The sequence below is a fragment of the Spodoptera frugiperda genome, chromosome 15, assembly GCF_023101765.2.
Source record: "Spodoptera frugiperda isolate SF20-4 chromosome 15, AGI-APGP_CSIRO_Sfru_2.0, whole genome shotgun sequence".
Classification (NCBI taxonomy): domain Eukaryota; kingdom Metazoa; phylum Arthropoda; class Insecta; order Lepidoptera; family Noctuidae; genus Spodoptera; species Spodoptera frugiperda.
In genome coordinates this window covers 1,353,695-1,372,138 of record NC_064226.1, presented here as the reverse complement: position 1 = coordinate 1,372,138, position 18,444 = coordinate 1,353,695, and the positions used below count along the sequence as shown (strand labels likewise).

The window sequence follows — 18,444 nt, the reverse complement described above, 5'->3', positions numbered from 1 at the left end:
AGCCGATCTTGTGTCATCGAATTCCTCAAATATGTTTTAATGATTTTAAGCCTCGAAAAACTCCTTTCAGCAGACGCAACTGTAACAGGTGTGGTGGCAATAATTCTCAGGACTATTTCGATAGTGGGGTAAACTTCGGTTAATTTTTTTCTATTATGTATTTCAGCACCGAGATAATGTCGTCGTTTCCTTCATACACACGAATGAACATATTCAGTTCTTCGTACAATTCATGTCCATCAATATCACATGATTCTCCTACTGTCATAGATATTTGCAAGTCGCTGCATCGTTTCAAAAGTTCACTATCACTAATTTCCTTTAATCTTTTTGTATTAGGTATATACATGAAACCAAATATGCTCTCATGGTGTTTAAGTGCCTCAAACCTAGGATGACAGCTTGCGCGCACGTTGTCGACAATAACATAAAAATAGTTTATTTTGAAAATCTCTTCCGCATTCAATTCATGAACTTCATCTTTCCCTTCATAATCAAAATGCCTTTTTTTACGTCGTCTTCTGACTTCTTTAAACTGTCTGTCAATCTCATATTCCCTCTCTCTCGCTGTTACAAGAGATGACTGAAAACCATTTTCTTGATAATTATCGAGCCAATTTGTGAATGCGTCTAGGTGTTGTATAGCCACATCTATGTATATATATGTGTGATTCGAGTGAGACAAGCGGCAACTTTATAGATTTAGTAAAGTTAATAGCCTGATTTGACCCCGTGCTGAGACTAGTTAGATTATTCTGTTTTAATTAAAAATTTTAGTCTTAGGAAAAGTCGCAAACATCAATTTTAAAATGTATCATCTCTGTATTTGTTAATTTTGCAAATCTTTCAAAGTAAAATCTTTTAAAACTCAAATTTTATTTATTTGTATAACTTTAGTATTTCTCGTCAAACATAACAAGTTCCTAAACCAAACAACCAGACCTACTTTCGCATCACATACTTTTTACGAAGGACAAAGGGCCTCGCAAGGACCTGCCGCCCGGAGCCTCGCAATGGGTAAGGCCGCCGCTGATGATTATAGCAGAGCATTGCAAGAAACAGGGACTTACAATATATTCGTACCTACTTAACTAGTTTTGACAAACTGGATTCGCATGGTTTTTTGTTCTCTTCCTCGCTGCGCAGATTCACCCGGAAATTAAATGATAATATTCACAATGTCGCGTCTCGAGGTGATGCGAGAAATAAGGAAATTCAAATTGTAAATACGAAGTAGATTGTTTATCATTTTTCATAATATGAGTACCTCTATCAACAACATCAACAGCGAGATACTATTTTTTTTTAATTTTAGATTTTTAATAGATCTGTGAATCAGATCAACAAATCAGAAAAAGTAATTGTTATGTGGTCTGGAATGTAACACCTGCAACATATATGGGCTATATAACATTAGCAGGTTTACTGCCAACAATTTTATTGGTAACTTCCCGCTAATAAAAGTTATTTACATAAATAATAATTCGTCCATTTTATTTTTCGGTCTTAATGGCTGCATGCGCAATGTGCATTTATCTCGGATCCATTTTGTTTAAAGACCAGTTTTTCAGGAGGAAGTTTCTTATGATCGCGCTATTGAAAAAACAAAAAAACAGCCACTTTTTGTTATCTAGCAAGCGAGCTGCAAGTCCAGTTATTTGGAATAGGTAATATTCAGGATTAGACAATTTCAGACTGTTTTGACAATAGACCGTCATTCGTACAAGGTATGTCGGTTCATAATTTTGTACACAGGGATCTAGGTCGATTTAACCTGTAACCACGAAGGCCGACTGTACAAACGAAAGTGTTATGAAGTAACGTGCCGTCGTTGTGCAACACTATTAACTGTTCCTATAACAGTTCAACGATCGGCCCAAACCAATGGAACGCTAATTGGTTTCCCAGTTTAAAACAGAGAACACGACTAAAGTTATCGATTAGAGAGGATCGCTGTGTCACAATGAGAGATGATTCTAATTGTGATGATAAGCGGTTATCATGAGAAGGAAGGCGCGGCGGGGAGTGAGGCGGAACGCACGGCGCGATTGTGGGCTCGTAGTGTAGCCGTCAGTTCATCGCTCCGCTCCGAGCAAGCCGCGCGCGCCGCAAACATGACCTCCAAGCAGTTCACTCGGGAGGAGATCTCCAAGTGGAAGTCAGAAAACAAAACCGACACTGTGTTCATAATCGACAACGTAGTGTACGATGTCACCAAGTTCCTGGACGAGCATCCCGGTGGACACGAGGTGCTGCAGAACGTCGCTGGCAAGGACGCGTCTGAAGACTTCGACGACGTGGGCCACAGTCTGGACGCCAAGGACCTCATGCAGAAGTACAAGGTCGGCGAGATAGTGGAATCAGAGCGAGTGTACGCGCAGAAGCGGCAGATCTCGTGGGAGGACAACAAGCAGGAGAACGACAGCAGCTTCACGAGCTCCTGGAAGTTCCCCGTGCTGCTGGGCATCGTGGTCACCCTGCTGTACAGCTACCTGTTCGGGTAGCGGCTGCACCGCCCCACGTCGCGTCTCCACTGGACTCAGTGCAAGTGCGTGTACATGACCAATACAGACTGTTGATAGATGTATTTATTATGTTGCAAAGGTTTTATGCATAATTTGTATATTGTGATATTTAATTAAATTTGTATAATTCTGAATATTGTTTACTGTATTTCGGCTCCTCGCACTTCTAAAGTTGTGTACTGACTCAATCAGTAAACAGATTCTAAACTACGTCTAGGCATTACACTACAACAGTGACTTACGATTAATATTTACATATTGGTGCTATTTATGTTACAAGGCTGAATGTCTAGTGTTAATCGGTCTAGTTTGATGACGGGGATATTATAACATTTGTTATTGTCCGTTTTTTAACCGAATTTAACCGAAAAAACTTGTTTACTGTTGTGGCAAGTATAGCAAGGTATGACATAATCGGTGCGAGAGCGTCGGATCGCGTCGTCAATATCAGAGTAACACGCACGTCGCCGTCCGTGGCCGGTGGAGGGCCGGCGCGGCGCGGGCGCACAGATACGGATGAAGGTCACACGCTGGCCGAATGTTGTTCAATTAGTTCCTCAATGGAACTATTAGATCATGTTCAAGATAGTATATTAGTATCAGTCTAGCTTTGTTTATGTGGGAAATATATTCCAAATAATGGTCAATTTTTTTTTTATTATTGGAATAGTAGCGTCAAACGTTTCATTCTTAAATATTGCTGTTGTAACTTCAATCCTAACCTCTTTCTTCCAATACTATGTAGTTATTACGGTACGTAGTTTTGCTTGTGTGTTTATATTGTGCGCTCTATTTCCTAGTGTTATATTGCAGTGCGATGTTACATGTTACAACTGTAGACAGACGTAACAAACAACATGTTTAAAAAAACTGACCTCGACTCAAACAAAAACAAAAGTTAATATATCTATATAGGTATTTAATGACAGATGATTAGGGCAAATATTAGCAAAAACTCCAGTAATAAGAATATGATACGAGGTTATAATAAAGTTTAAAAAAACTACGATGATTGATTTCCGCGTAAAGAACAATAAAATTATAGATCTACTAATATAGTGAACAGGTGAACAGCTGCAGTGGATTTTCTGACTTGAACCTCTTTAACTACGATTTACAACCAGCCGAAGAGCATGGAGACTAGACTATGATAAACCCCTTTTTTAAAGACTAAGCTGATAGGCTACCAGTGGATTGTCACGGGCTATAGATGACGATGGTGAAGTATTTCAAAATATTATTTGTAGGTGATGGATGGTGATGGGAGAAAACTCCAGGAATTAAGTTTCCCCAACTTAAGAAAAACGAACTTAGTGGACTCGTAATCTAGTCGTTGGTTCACTACACATTTTAGTTTCTTGATTAATTTTTAAATGAAATTATGACTTTGATATCATTACAAAATCACGACTACTATATTTCGAAGCTCAAGCAGTGCACAAACTTATTTAAGTGTCAACTTAAATGGTTTTCGGGTATAAGCTCTCTCGTATTAAGTCTAAAACTGAAAACCACAATAGTAAACTGCTCGGTGCAGGAATAGAGCCCATTCATAAGCCATTGGAAGACCAGCTGCGTCAATTTGTTTTATGACCAAGTCCGACAAGTGTAAATGATATTACAACTGTTTCTATGGTATGGCAATGACCTCTGCTCCTGTTAGATGGTACACAATCATAATGTGACAGTTGAGAAGAGGGAGCACTGTTATATATTTAGTGTTATTGTTATAAAAACGTTTCTCATGCATAAGGGTTCAAAACCTACCAGCTGCATGTACCAATGTGACTTTTTCCAAGTTGTATGTACTTTCTAAGATTATTTAGACTGACGGTGAAGGAAAACATCGTCAGAAAACAATTTCTGATTATAAGTTTGAAATCGCCAACCCGCATTGAGCAAGCGTGGTGATTAATGCTCATTAAACTTTCTCCATGCGAGAAGAGGTCTTTGGTCAGCAGTGGCCACTTATAGGCTGTTGATGTGTGATGATGTTGATATATTATACAAACACCATGTGTGCCGTCGGCAGTGTAGAACCTATCACTATTTCTATTCTTCCTACAGGTGTCATTAAATAAACACTAACTTAGCGATTTGATGCCTATACCAATAGACAAACACGAGCTGTTGATGTGGTTGTTGTTATGGTAAAAATAATAAATCGTCCGTTAGGAGCTATCGATATTATCAGATGACTTGACAAAGATGGTAAGGTATACATATTTATTATTATTCAATGACTTACAGATATAAATTATAGAAGTAAAATAATATTTTTGTGTTATTATAGCAACAAGAATGACGCTTGTCATCATTACTATGACTTTATTTAGTTGTTTGGATTACGATAATATAGTATAGTCAATAGTGTAGTGTGTTCCAATGTTTTTAAACGATTTATGACTGATTAAAAACTGGTACCGAAGAAACTTGCAGTCTCATCGTGATACTGTGCTTAATGAGTACAAACAAGGTCATGCTCGTTTGCTTGGACTTTGGTCTTTGCCACGAAGCTGATCTGATCCGGTTCATTGGTTAAAATAAGATGTCAGCCTTGGTATCAGCTGAGAAGTGTGAGTGAGGCAATAACCCTTAAATTCCTAACCCCCAAAAGGCTGGCAACGCACTTGTAACGCCTCTGGTGTTTCGAGTGTCCATGGGCGGCGGCGATTGCTTACCACCAGGGGCCTTAGTCTGCTATTACAATTGTGTCAGAATGGTCGATCACTGTATACAACCTACATAGCTCCGTCCCTCTTGCACTGCTCAATGATCGAACATTGTGACACAATTGTAATAGCAGACTAAGGCCCCAGGTGATCCGTCTGCTCGTTTACCGGCTTATACCATAAAAAAAGAGATGCGTCCCGAAAATGTTGCCTTAACCTACAGAGCTATCGTGACTCTCCAGTGTACGGCGGGCTCAGAGTAGACTATCAATGTTTTCTGATCTCTTCTAGGTGCTAAGTCAATAAAATGACGAATCATGCTTATAGACAAGTCGTAAAACGAGTCGCGTGTCTACAGATAAACAAGTAATTAGATTTGATGATGGTACCCAGCCGTAGTTTGCTGCGTAACAATGATTCTTGTTTTTTGTCACAACTGCCACGTTTACACATTATTTCTAGATGCTTCCATTAGGTACAATTACTTCATATTTTTGTGGAGCGATTAAATGAGGTTACGTCATAAGTAATAAGCTGCTGAATACTGCTGATTGGGAATGTATATCTTAAAAAAAGAAAACGGATATTCATATCTGTAGGTAATCTATGTACTATAAGTAAACAAACATAAGTAAAGTACACATAGTTGGGAAAGTCTCATCAGAAAGCATAAAGTCATTAACCTTGTGCTGATCTTACTCTCCACAATGTGAGATCTACTAACTCCTCCATGGGGCTAGCTCCTTGTCTATACAATGCAGGTACCTTTCCTTAAACAACTATAATCCTATTTTCCCTTTTAATCTGACGAGAAATGACATACATAGATGGACTCCAACGAACACAGGTGGAACTTCTTTACTAGATACTGGTTGCAATTCTTGTTTTGGACATATCCATGCGATATATTAGCTAAAGATAAGGTACTTAAGGTAGATAATCAGCTTTAGTACATACCTAGATACAGAAATCACGATATGTCGTTACACGCGCCCGGGCACCGGTAAGTGCCGCCACGCTATCCGCAATGATAACTGTTGTAATTTTTTTAAACATTGCACTCACGCACCATAGTGCTATATGGTGCGCATAGGTAAAAACCGGTATATGGCAATAGCCTCCTCCCTTATTACATGGGACTTATAACACATACGGTCAAAAGTGGATGTACATTGTACAGTGGCATTACGTACCATAATGTACACCTCTGTCTACCCCTTTTTGGATAAAGGGCGTGAAGGTATATATAAAATGCACTGCACTAATACTCTTATTGTTTGGTAAATTTAGGTATAATAACATAGGTAATACTGATCACTGATAGTATGGTACTTGCGCTACTCATAAAAATACAAGTAACAGTTCTTATGTATACCATTGTATCATTTCTTTCTTCTTGCGCCACTTTCGTCGATAACCTCATCACTTAGGTTTAATCCTGCTTCCCATCGCGTATCCTAAAATCTTTATCAACTCTCTACCCAAAACCAATAATAACAAATAAACCCCAACTACGTAAGACGAAAAAATCTTGAAAATTTAAATCGCCTATCCACCATCAGCAAACTTGGTAATGACTGCTCATTTCTTGGCTGATGGCTGATGTCGATCTCTTGATGGAAGATGATTTGCTATTTACATAATATCTAATATATAAAATTCTCGTGTCACAGTTTTCGTTGCTATACTCCTCCGAAACGGTTTGACCGATTTTGATGTTTTTTTTTGTGCTTATCCGGTATCTATGAGAATCGGCCAACATCTATTTTTCATCCCCCTAAATGTTAGGGGTAGTACAACCCTACATTTTTTAATTTTCCGCGGACGAAGTCGCGGGCAGAAGCTAGTATTTCTATACATATAATGTAAGTAGTAACTATATTGTTAAATGTTTTGCTCGCGTCGTTCGTCACTTGACTTACATTCTGATGCTAGCAGGATTACTCATCTGTGTTACTGTTTTGGAAATCATAATCAGTAGATAAAATAAAGTATAGTCTTATAATAAGTCTAAGATGTTGCATCATCGCGGAGTCTCGTCGCGGGGCTCGCAGCGCAAGTGTTGCCTCAAAACTGGCGAAACAGGAAAGTGAACTGACTTCGAACATGTGTGTGCAGTGTTTATACATACATACATATAATCTTACGTTCGTAGTTGAGTCACCCACACACGCTAACGTGTAGCGGGGCCGAGCCACGCCGCGCTCGGTATGCGCGACGCGAACCACGTGCCGTATGCGCATACGCACCTATTTCGTACATCAACAGAACAATACCTATCTAGTAGATTATAAAGTTTATGCAACACTAAGTAATTACATGCATGTTCCAGAAGTAGTAAGTACCTACGTGTAGAATTACGCCACAGTTTGGTAAATAATGAGCGAGGTATTAATTAGGTAATTAGTAAACGTTGTGTTTATATGTGTGTTCATACTGTATTGTCAGTATTGCATGTTAGCATCCAGTACATTATACACGTGCATGTGTACTGTGACTGCAGTAGCCCACTACAGTACTGTGACTGACTACTGACTTACTTATAAAGAATTTGCAAGTCATCTCTGGTTCTTTATATTATGAATGGTAACTTCGCAACGCTGGAAATTCTAATTAGTTTATTGTACACTTGGGAGCAAAGAAACGAAGGTACTAACGAATTTTTATTTTAAAGAACTTTCTGTAACTTTTAAAGAAATATACCTACATTTTATAACAAAAACAACAACTTTCATAAGTATATCATATATTACTTATTTGTCAGATGTGATGACTTCTTATGATTTTTTTTATATTCTGTGGAGAATGTCGTTGGTTATGCATTTATTCTATGTTTTGATAGTTTATTGTAATGTATGTTCTATTAATTTTCCTAAATAAATAAATAAAATAAATTACTCTCATTTTAAAGGTAATTAAATTGTCTTTTGTCTGATATGTAGTACCAATTAATAAAATATGTACTTGTATCAGAAAATATTTATCAAGGAATGAAAAAGAAAAATTGCTAGTGTCACCGTTTCTTTGCTCCCAAGTGTAGTTCAAAGGTAAGCGTTGACGTCACCGTGCCACATTTGTATGTCTATTTGTCAACCTATTATTTACTGATTCATAAATAGGTATAACTAACTTATAGGTACAGTATATATTCAACTAACTTCTACCAGCGTTCCTGTAGGATAAAAAGAAGCCTATGTGTTATCCTAGACCATAATCTACTCCTGTCTCAAATTGCATCCCAACCAAGGTTGCTTAGGGCAGTGCTCCATCGTAGGTCGCATCACCACTTACCATCAGGTGATATAGCGACCAGAAGTCGACCTATCTAACGTAAAAAAAACCCTTCAATATTGACGTGGTTGAGTAACAAACATACACACAAACTCACAAACTTTCACATCTATAATACAAGTAAGGTAGTAAGATTAATAGGTCAGCTGTAAACTACGTAGTTGGTAGCAAGAGTAATTTTTCCTAATTCTACTTACAGTAGCAATAAAGCTTATTATGTTGTCAGCTTAGCGACCTCGACAATGCGAATATTATTTAAAAAAATAACTCATGGTATTAATAGGTAAGTACACACCGACAAACTATTTGATATGTATGTATGAGAGATCACAAAAGGCTAATGGTCACATAAGCTACACCTTCCACCTCTATTATATAAAAATTATACTCGTATCAACAATTTAATAACAGATAATCTTAGCCTTTTTTTAATACTTAAGTCTTTGACTGCCAATAGAAAACTGTTGAAGGCAAATCCTCCGCTAACGTCGGTCACTGGTGACCACCACGGCATTCAATGTGTTAATAGGATTTCGTTTGGCCACCAGTTCGCCTGGTGGTAAGCGATGATGTGGCCGACGATGGAACACGCCTGCCAGAGCAACCTGTTCACTCGGGACTTGAAGACGCCCAAGCTACTGCTACGCTACTGTCTTTGTAGTAATCGTAATCAAGATGTTTGGGACAGTTTGCCCTAAGTGTTCATACCAATTACTTAACATTACTGACTGTACCTACTTAAGTATATGATAATGAGTTGTACTTCCTAATGTCATAGCGTCGTAGCGTGCGACAAACGTTGTTCTCATTGATTCTCACGATTGTTCTCGAAGACTATCAGCTATTTATATAGACTACACAAATATTAGTACTGCGCAGAAGGAAATGTTCGCAGCAGTCATTTATAAAATAGTTTTAAGTGGCTTAATTGTCAGTCACATACAATCTGCGCGAAGGTCAAGCACTGACTGGTGTTGGTAGTAAGATTGTGACCTTTGTAACTAATTTAGAAAAAAGGAGGAGGTTTTAGAAATATTTTTAGTGTGTTTTATATTATTATGTATGTATGTAGGTAAGCCGATTATCGTGCGTTGACTGCGACGAGTCAAGAGATGTCACACTAGTTAAGGTAGATGGTCTCTGTGACTGTGTGTTTGTCATAAGATAACAATATTTAGATAAAACGAATCTAAGTTTAGAAGTTGGAGCAAAAACGTCATTTCTACGTATATAACGGAACTAGAAGTGACGTCCCGCGATATCTCAAATCAATATATCGTCGTTAACATTTGTTTCCGTAAGAAAATAAAAAATATGTGTATTCATCTACAAGACGGAAAATTAGTCATCTATCCCAAAGGTATATATGTATATAGTTTTCTCCAACAGAAAATCACGGAATTGTATCTGGTTTCTGGAATACTCAGGGAATATTATCACTCCACCTACCTGGATGGCCTTACACAGGCTACACGATGTTTACGGAGGTGTGGTCTCCACGCCATAAAAATGTTTTTACCTATATGTGTAGGGGAACAGTTGCTGATCCTATGATGTTCATACACTGTCAGTTTTAAAGATTACAATATAATATCGGTGTAGTATTACACTACTGTCTATACGTTCAAAGTCTAAAGCCCAAAGTCAAAGCATTTATTTCAACAAATCAAAATATTTGTAGTTAAGATAGAATTGCCCGATAGACTGTCGTCAAATTGTAGATAGAATCTATAATTTAGAATGGGGAATAACGAGCAAGAAACTTTAACATTAAGTGCAGGGGTGTTAGAATGGTTGGTAATGTTACAGAAGATTTTGTACGGTATTATAATGAATGCTCAATTCAACATCAAATCCACGGACAGTGCAACTGACTCAGACTAATATTATCCATACACGTCGCGATTTACTTAAGTCTACATCTGCACAAACACATGATAACGTAAGAAAGTGCAAGAACACAAAATAATTGTGCAAGTTTACTATTGCACAGGAAAATGGCTACTATCACAGTGCATAAGTTTGTAGGGAACTGTAGACAATATCGTCGTGCTTCGTACAATAAGCTATTATGGTGAGGTCATTGCCCCCAGGTGATGCAATACAGCAGGTACTACTATTACAGGTAGATTGCTCGACAGATCGCGGTCGCCTTATCTCAAGGTTGATATCATTATCTAGTACACTTGATAATGGTTATATTCTAGAAGCTAAATTTGTCAATATGTTTCTAGAATTTTACATTGTTGTGTACGATAAATAATGTAGGTAGATACAATTTTGATTATGTCGAAGTTTTATTTACGGATGCGAGGAGTCAATCTCTCATTCAGTTTCTGATGCTGTTACGCTATAATTAATGTGATTTTTAGGAGGGTTGCCACTCACGGATCTTTTCCAGTATCTTGTGTACCTGGAGTATAAAATACATGAAGATTTGTTCCGTGTGGGCATTCATCCTGCGACTCTTAATGGTAAGGTTGGTTATTCAGTCACTGAGTCACCTGATATTACGTCAAATTATGATCATTAGCAATAGGATAACAAAAAGGTATCACTATAACTCAACATATTTACAATGCTAATTTAACTCTAACCGCCTGTTTCACAATATATCTGATTGTGTGACAGTGATAGTACACAGAGGTACATTTCATAAGGAAAATACGTCAAATAATTGTCGTGTGAGTTAGATTTACAAAAACTTATTCTTATTTGTTTAATATTGTGAAATAGAGCCTAGATAAAATACCAGTCAGATGATGTTTATGGTTAAATTGATGTCAAAGGTAGGATTCGTTGAGTAAATGACGTTATCAGATGCCTATTTTTATCCTTCCCAGTCTTCCCAATCCCTGATTCCCTACCAACCCGTAAATTCCTAACCCTCAAAAGGCCGGCAACGAACTTGTAACGCCTGTGGTGTTTCGGTTGTCAATGGGCGGCGGCGATTGCTTACCATCAGGTGATCTGCTCGTTTACCAGTTTATACCATAAAAAAGTTATAAGAATAAAATGAAAAGGTGTAATGTAATGTTTTATATTGAAATAATATTATTTATGTTATTGACGTGAACGATATCGATAAAGTTATGTCGTCGTGATTCATTAAATATGTTTATCGCTGAGATAAGATAGTTGATACCTACCGACTTTATAACTATAAGTGTAGGTACTCGAATGTTTTCGCAGAGATAACAACTTATTTTTAATTGTATTATATAATTAATAAACTCATGTCGATATTAACATGTTATATGTAATTTGAGACGCATTATAGATGTCGATCGCATGAGTTAGATTTGTATTATTGTTTCTGGGTAAGAAAATTACAGTTCAACTAAACTTTAATATTTTAAAACTAAGTTAAATGAAGCCAACATTTCTTAACTGATAACGCTGTGAGACGAAATACCGAAATAAATAAATCATATTTTCTTTGGAGTGTCGTGTTTGTTGAGTAAATATCTAATAAGACAAACGTTTTTCCCATTGTAATTATTAATATTACCTCGATCTTTTTTCAAATTATTTTCGAGTTAGAGTCAACCATTTAGGTATCCCTACATATCGTTAAGATTGATATCACATCACATATACATTATTTATGAGAATTTAAAACATAATTTTGCTTTGATAATAATATCGTATAGTACTTAGCGACGAAAGTGGTTGGATAACTGAATTCCTTAAATAACTACGGCGAAGTTTTTTACGAATATAAATGGCAGACAATTTACATATAAAATAATCACTCGATTCAAGGACTCAAGCACTTTGTTTTAAAGAACTTATATAACATTATAAACAACTTAAAAATAATGACGAGATATCTTACTTTTTGCAAACGATAAGGGTATCTTATTAATTTCTGTCCACAGAATTTACTTCTACCTTCTTGGTAAATTGTTGCCATTACATTAAATAAAATGTATGTATATGTATATTTCAAAATAATCTCATGACGATTTACTTTATTATAATTTTTGAAATCATTTTGAAGAATATTATTAAAACGTTAGTTCATGTTATGAGTGTACAGTAAGGGCATGTTTCACCACCCTCGATTAAGTTTAGCCTGACTGATAAGTTTTATATAAATGAAACCTTTACTTATACATCAGACAGATTAACAATTAATTAAAGAAATAGGGCCTTTAAAGCGAAATGTTACTACTGGTTTTCACGCAGTAAGACTACAATGCCGCGGCCTGCGCACTTCCTCTGAGCAACCTGTTGCTATACGTACTATAGCTGTCAACAGGTTCCCGGTGTTACTACTCAATCGTTACAATATGCTGGCGGGACAACAGACTACAGTACTCTTAATATGAGTTTGATTTACGTTCGTTACGTTAAAGTAGTTAAATTGGATGTTATGGAACGACTCCGTAGGCAGTACCCTTAGTAAAAATTTGCTTTACGTTTAAAGTAATCGAAACAAGACACGTTCTGCGCTATGATTGGTTGGCTAAGCCGAGTCGTACCTTGTCAATATAACTAATACATATACAGAATATGAACAGTATTCGTATAGAATATATGGGACTCAGGGAAGGAACATCCTTATCAAACGCACACAGAATAAAAAGTCACTTTACTTAAATATTAAATATTTTATTTGAAAACAAACTTATCTCTTTATGTATACATATATTAACTTTATGTTTCACATACATATAGTCTCCGTATCATACAATCGTAATGTCCACCTCTACTTAGATCAATTTTATTGTAAAATTTTGTATCTATGTCATATTTACAATTTATTCTATACAAAACATTTTATTTTCGAATTTAATTTACAATTGCCTATCATTAATTACTTTACTTAGAGCTAAACGTTTTCAAGAACGCCAAAATAATCTGTGACGACCGAAGCATAGGTACAATCTGCACAGTTATTTGATATACAGGTAAAAAAATAAAGGTTGATTCGGCACAGAGACTTACTAGGTCGACTCGTCGTACATTTTCATACTAAATGTCTGAGATTTGGTACCGACGCTATGTATATGATTTTAATGAAGCCATATCTTTTGTAACCATTGATCGGCATAATAGCCAAACAATTGATACTGTCACTGTACTGAATTCATCTTTATTTTTGTACTTGCGTACCAAATAACTGTGTAGACTGTACTACGCTACGTGTAGCCTGCCCAGGCTGGGGCCTTTTGTCCAACTGTAATTGGGCTTCTGGGCACTCTTAGGGACATCTCTATTACCTCACTGTGAGTTATTCTATACAGGTAACAAAGGGTCTATAATAGCAAAAAAATATGGACAAAAAATGATGCAAGTTCTTGATGATAATTGCAGTCAGTGGACAAAAGGCCCCTTGTCTGTGCAAACCTTTATAGTTTACACATAAGAAGGCAGTTTAGCACAGCTTCACTGTCCCATGTCATACGTGCTTACAATGTTGAGCTCAGCCCTTGTTATTATTCAGTATCATTCAGAAAGGTGTTGTTCTTTGGACCATTTTAATAAATGAAATAAATAAACTTCTGTTGAATTGAGATTTTATCGTAAGACTTTATCAATACGGAGTTGAAGTCTCCAAGACAGCAGGGGAACAACCTTTTAACATTAAGAAGGACTCATTACATTTAATTTTATTAATAACACATGCTCTAAATATTATTTACAAAGGCGGACTTAATGCCTCAAGCATTTTCTGCCAATCAACCTTACGTTATAAGACAATGTAATCGTGTGTGTAGTTTTCAAGCGTTCCTGATGAGATTAAAAATAAAACATAACATAATTTATACTTCATATTCAATTGTTACTTATATAACACAAATTCTTGTTACTGAGACGTGTCTACGTTTGTTAAGAAAATCATATTAACAATATGATTTGAGAGTTTGAGGCCAGTTCTAGTGCTTCGAAGGTATCAATTTAACTTTTGTTGTACTAAATGCAATGCAGGACATTAAAACAACATGTCACATTAACATATTATCGTGTTATACACTTACAAAATAGTCAAGTTCATACATTTTAGTTCCTTAGTAAAGGAGAAATCGAATGCAATCAAAATGTTCAACCCTTCAATGTTCAATGTTCCACAGGTTAGTCATCAATAAATTAGTTGCAACTGGCGCTCCTGTTCTTGTTTCTAACAATATAAAACATTATGAACTTTACTTATAGACAATTTGATACCCTTAGTGACTGTCACAGCTACCATAGCGTAGTGACCAGGGATCATGCAGTCCGTACCACTGTCCTGTCAGTATACTGCCACAATTTCATTAGTCGATAGGGCCCGAATGACGGGTGCGAGAGATTTCTGAAACGCGTGTTACGACCAATGAAATTGCGCTATATGAGTAGGTATAAATGCATGTTGTTGTAAATGTCTCACTGAGACACTCAGCCACAGGTAGGTGGCGTTCAACATCAGCCATCGAACTTTCATTTAACATTAGATTAAGTAGGTAAGTGTCTTTCCACACACCCTGACACCTGGCTATCTGATGTTTATCTTGCTTACTTGAAAGACGTGCGTAGCAAATGGCAATACACTGTGCTGTCGGATACTCGGCCTGGCAGCGTTTGAAAAAGGTATGTTCAGACACGTGGCATTATGTACATTGTACTATAGTTGCCCTATGCTCTGTGGCCTGTGGTCTGTGCCCTGTGCCCTATGGCCTTCCAGCATACCATCGTTGTCCCACGTTGGCCACTTACACAATACCCGCACCAACTCCTCGCTAATTATAATTATACGTAGATTTTTAATTACACATAATTATATATTGTTATAATAATAAGGTTGCCATGCTGTTGCAGTGTTTCAGTAGTGATTTATTGTATAATAATTTTGAGCATACATTTCTGTGGTAATGTTTTTGGGTTTGCCAATTAATAACTCCATTAATGTAATACATATTACAGCCTCTCTCGTTAATCGAGTGATCAGTGACAACTGAGCAAAGGGAAGTAGAGACCTGCCTCTATAGCTAATCAGACACGAACATTCGTTACTAAAACAACGCATTATACTTTGCTAACCCCAAATCAGACTTTAAATTAAACTTAATTTTTGTTTAGCAGTCGTACATTTAATCGCTCGATCAACGAGTAGTGTTAACAGTACCCTTAGTACGAGTTTGTTTTATGTTTAAAGTAATCGAAATGAGGTTGGTTGGTATATTCTAGTCGGCTAATCAGAGCGCCAAATGCGCTTTTGTTTCGGTTACTTTAAACGTAAAGCAAGCTCATACTAAGGGTACAATTGTATGGGTGTAAATAATACATTAGTCATCGTAGGTACGTAGGTTGTGTAAAGAAATATCAAAGTAATAACTTTGATCCTTGTTTACACGGATACAATGGGCCACCAGGCACCTCCAAAGACTTTACCATACAATAGACCAGTAATCAAATTGTGGCAATTGTTATTGTGGGCCTTCTATCACTTGTAAATAAATACTTACATTTCAACAATATTCACATAAAACAATATCAGTTGCATCATCATATATACAATAGTTATCCTTCGAGAACATAATTGTTATGTATTCGGGTCCCCTGTACATAATGTGTATGTAATATGTAATTACAGTGTGTCAACAAAAACTCGATACAAAGTGAGTAGTCCTCCTCTAACCAACCTTCCATTATCGTTTGGTTCAAGACCAGTTTATTCAAATTGAAATAATATGCAGACGTATATCATTAGCTGCCTCATTATGGGCTATGCACTTTTTGATAACTGCCTGTATATATACAAACATATCAGGTATCGCGTGTGAAAAATATTTTATCACTCATTTGATGCATGAAAGTTATTACTGTTTTGGTAATTGGTACTAAAGTGTACATATTTTTATTCAATTAGTGAGTATACTTCAATGTAAACACATCATATTACGAATTCCCTCGCGTGGTAGAAAGTGTTTAGAGGTTTGTTTTACTCACTCATGGTAAGGTCTGTCGTTATCCCGAGCAGGTAACAAGACAGAGGTTGTTGTCGATCACATCGCGCTTCTGTTTACACATTACATAACCATACAAGAGGCCAGAACACAATACAGTAACAGACACATCAGCCACCAAGGAGGTGAGCAGAGTGCTGCATGTACCGCACCGTTATGTTATTTGCACGCAACCGGAGCAAATAACGTGACGGAGTGGAATGAATGAATCTAATGAGTAGGGCTGGTTCATAAAAACTTTAACTTCACTAACGACAATAGATATCATTTAAATACATTATCTTCACAATAAAACAATAAATATATGTACAATGTTCAGTAGCAACAAACGCTATGTAAGAGTTCAATTCATTAAAATTTCTCACATCCATTGGTGTGGCTTCTCAATAAACCGCTTTATATTTTAATAATCTTATTATTTTAGCATTTTCTTCGAGAGATGCAGAACATGAATCACAGTGACTTGACGCTATGTGTTCCGTTCCTCGTAAAAATGTTTTCGGTATTTACTCGAATAGTTTATTTATTTATTTACTTAGCTAGTCGAAAACTAAGTTTTCTCGATAAAAAATTTAAAGAAACTGGTGTTTCTTGTGCGTGTCCATTTATTGTTAGAGTCTGGGCACACTGCACTGCACCGGCGCGGGGAGGCGCGCGCGATCAGCTGGAGCAGAGCTGCGCGCGCAGCAGCCGCGCGTGCAGCGCGCACAGCGCCAGCAGCGCCGCGATCACGCGCGAGCTGTTGGACAGCCCCGCGCTGCCCGTCTGCATGGCCGCCGGCCGCTCCCCTGGAACACCACGCCATTACTTAGTACCATTCATCAACAATACTAACATGTACGAACTAACAAGAATGTACTCTTACCGTTGAGCACGTGCACGCGCACTGAGGCGACCTCCGCGTTGGAGGGTGAGCAGGAGTAGCGGCCGGAGTCTGCGGGCGCGGCGTCCTGCACCAGCAGGTACGAGGTGGTGGCGGCGCCCTTCTCCGTCACCACGGACACGCCGCCGCGCGACGAGTCGTACGATATCACCTGCTTCACACACAACGCAGCCACATTGTTATATCTGCTCGGTCAGCTCACACAACAACACTGCTTGGCTTACCAAGTACAACAAACTTAGAGACTTTAGTTCTTCATATTTTGTTACATTTAGATTTATCGCTTTTGTAACTCGTGAGTATACATATTAGCAAAGCACACTGGTGTCAGGTTTGCTATAGATATGAAACAGGCGAAGAGGTTTATCGCAGAGCTTGCTTCAAAAGATTCTCTGACACAAAGAGGTCCACCATTTAAATAGATGAATTTCTTAATTTGTTTAGTTTCATTGCTATGTTCATCATAATAGTACCGTATACTTACATAATTGGTTATATGCACACATTGAACATTTATGCCATTCATGTGTTTCCAATACTTTTTATATGATGTTCATTGTTCAGATGCAGAGCGTGTAGGGGAAAGTGGGGGAAACACGAACACCTAAGGGAAAATATAAATAAAACAGTGGAATCAAATCACAGAGTTTCTTTAATTATTAAATTATAAACTTTACTTATCTGGCTAACGTATTACTAATCAACATCATTATTTTTTTTAATAAAATATAACAAAATGACCGAAAAACAAAACCCTTAGTGTTCGGTTTTACCCAACTGATGTCGGGTAAAGCCGAACACCAAGTGGGGTAATCACGTACTAACATTACTAAGGTAAATTGTAGTTTTTGGAACACAAGTATTTGCTCCTCTGCCAATGCTGAGTTTCTTGGTTTGAACATCGACTATAGCCTTTTTGAGATCCTCTAAACTGTATTTCGTTTCAGTTTTTCTTTTATAATTACGGGGCATCTGAAACAATTTATTTGATGTTTAGCATTATCAAAATCACCCGACAACATAATTTAGTGCCACAAAGAAATCAACATAGACTGGAAAACACTATACCCTATTTGCCAGTAACAACAGTTAACAGGGAACTAACAAAAAAAGGAGAGAGG

The 18,444-nt window shown here is 37.2% G+C and overlaps 2 protein-coding genes across 8 annotated transcripts in view; one reads left to right on the top strand and one right to left on the bottom strand.

Annotated features, from left to right (window-relative positions):
• The first annotated feature begins 1,955 nt into the window (after positions 1 to 1,955).
• LOC118273802 (cytochrome b5) lies at positions 1,956 to 2,659 on the top strand. Its single transcript, XM_035590929.2, has one exon. The coding sequence runs from the start codon at positions 1,971 to 1,973 to the stop codon at positions 2,502 to 2,504; it is 534 nt and encodes a 177-aa protein (XP_035446822.2). The 5' UTR covers positions 1,956 to 1,970; the 3' UTR covers positions 2,505 to 2,659.
• Positions 2,660 to 13,084: 10,425 nt separating this feature from the next.
• Positions 13,085 to 18,444, bottom strand: part of LOC118277563 (zwei Ig domain protein zig-8-like) — a 260,266-nt gene continuing 254,906 nt past the window's right edge. For 3 of the 7 annotated variants that reach the window (XM_050698537.1, XM_050698539.1, XM_050698541.1), the window contains 2 exons: positions 17,306 to 17,477; positions 16,522 to 17,228 (listed from right to left, as the gene is read on the bottom strand). In XM_050698537.1, the coding sequence (XP_050554494.1) occupies positions 17,101 to 17,228; positions 17,306 to 17,477 (300 nt within the window). In that variant the 3' untranslated portion in view covers positions 16,522 to 17,100. Of the gene's footprint in view, positions 17,229 to 17,305; positions 17,478 to 18,444 lie in introns of all 7 variants that reach the window. The other 4 variants (XM_050698538.1, XM_050698540.1, XM_050698542.1 and 1 more) reach the window with 3 other exon arrangements.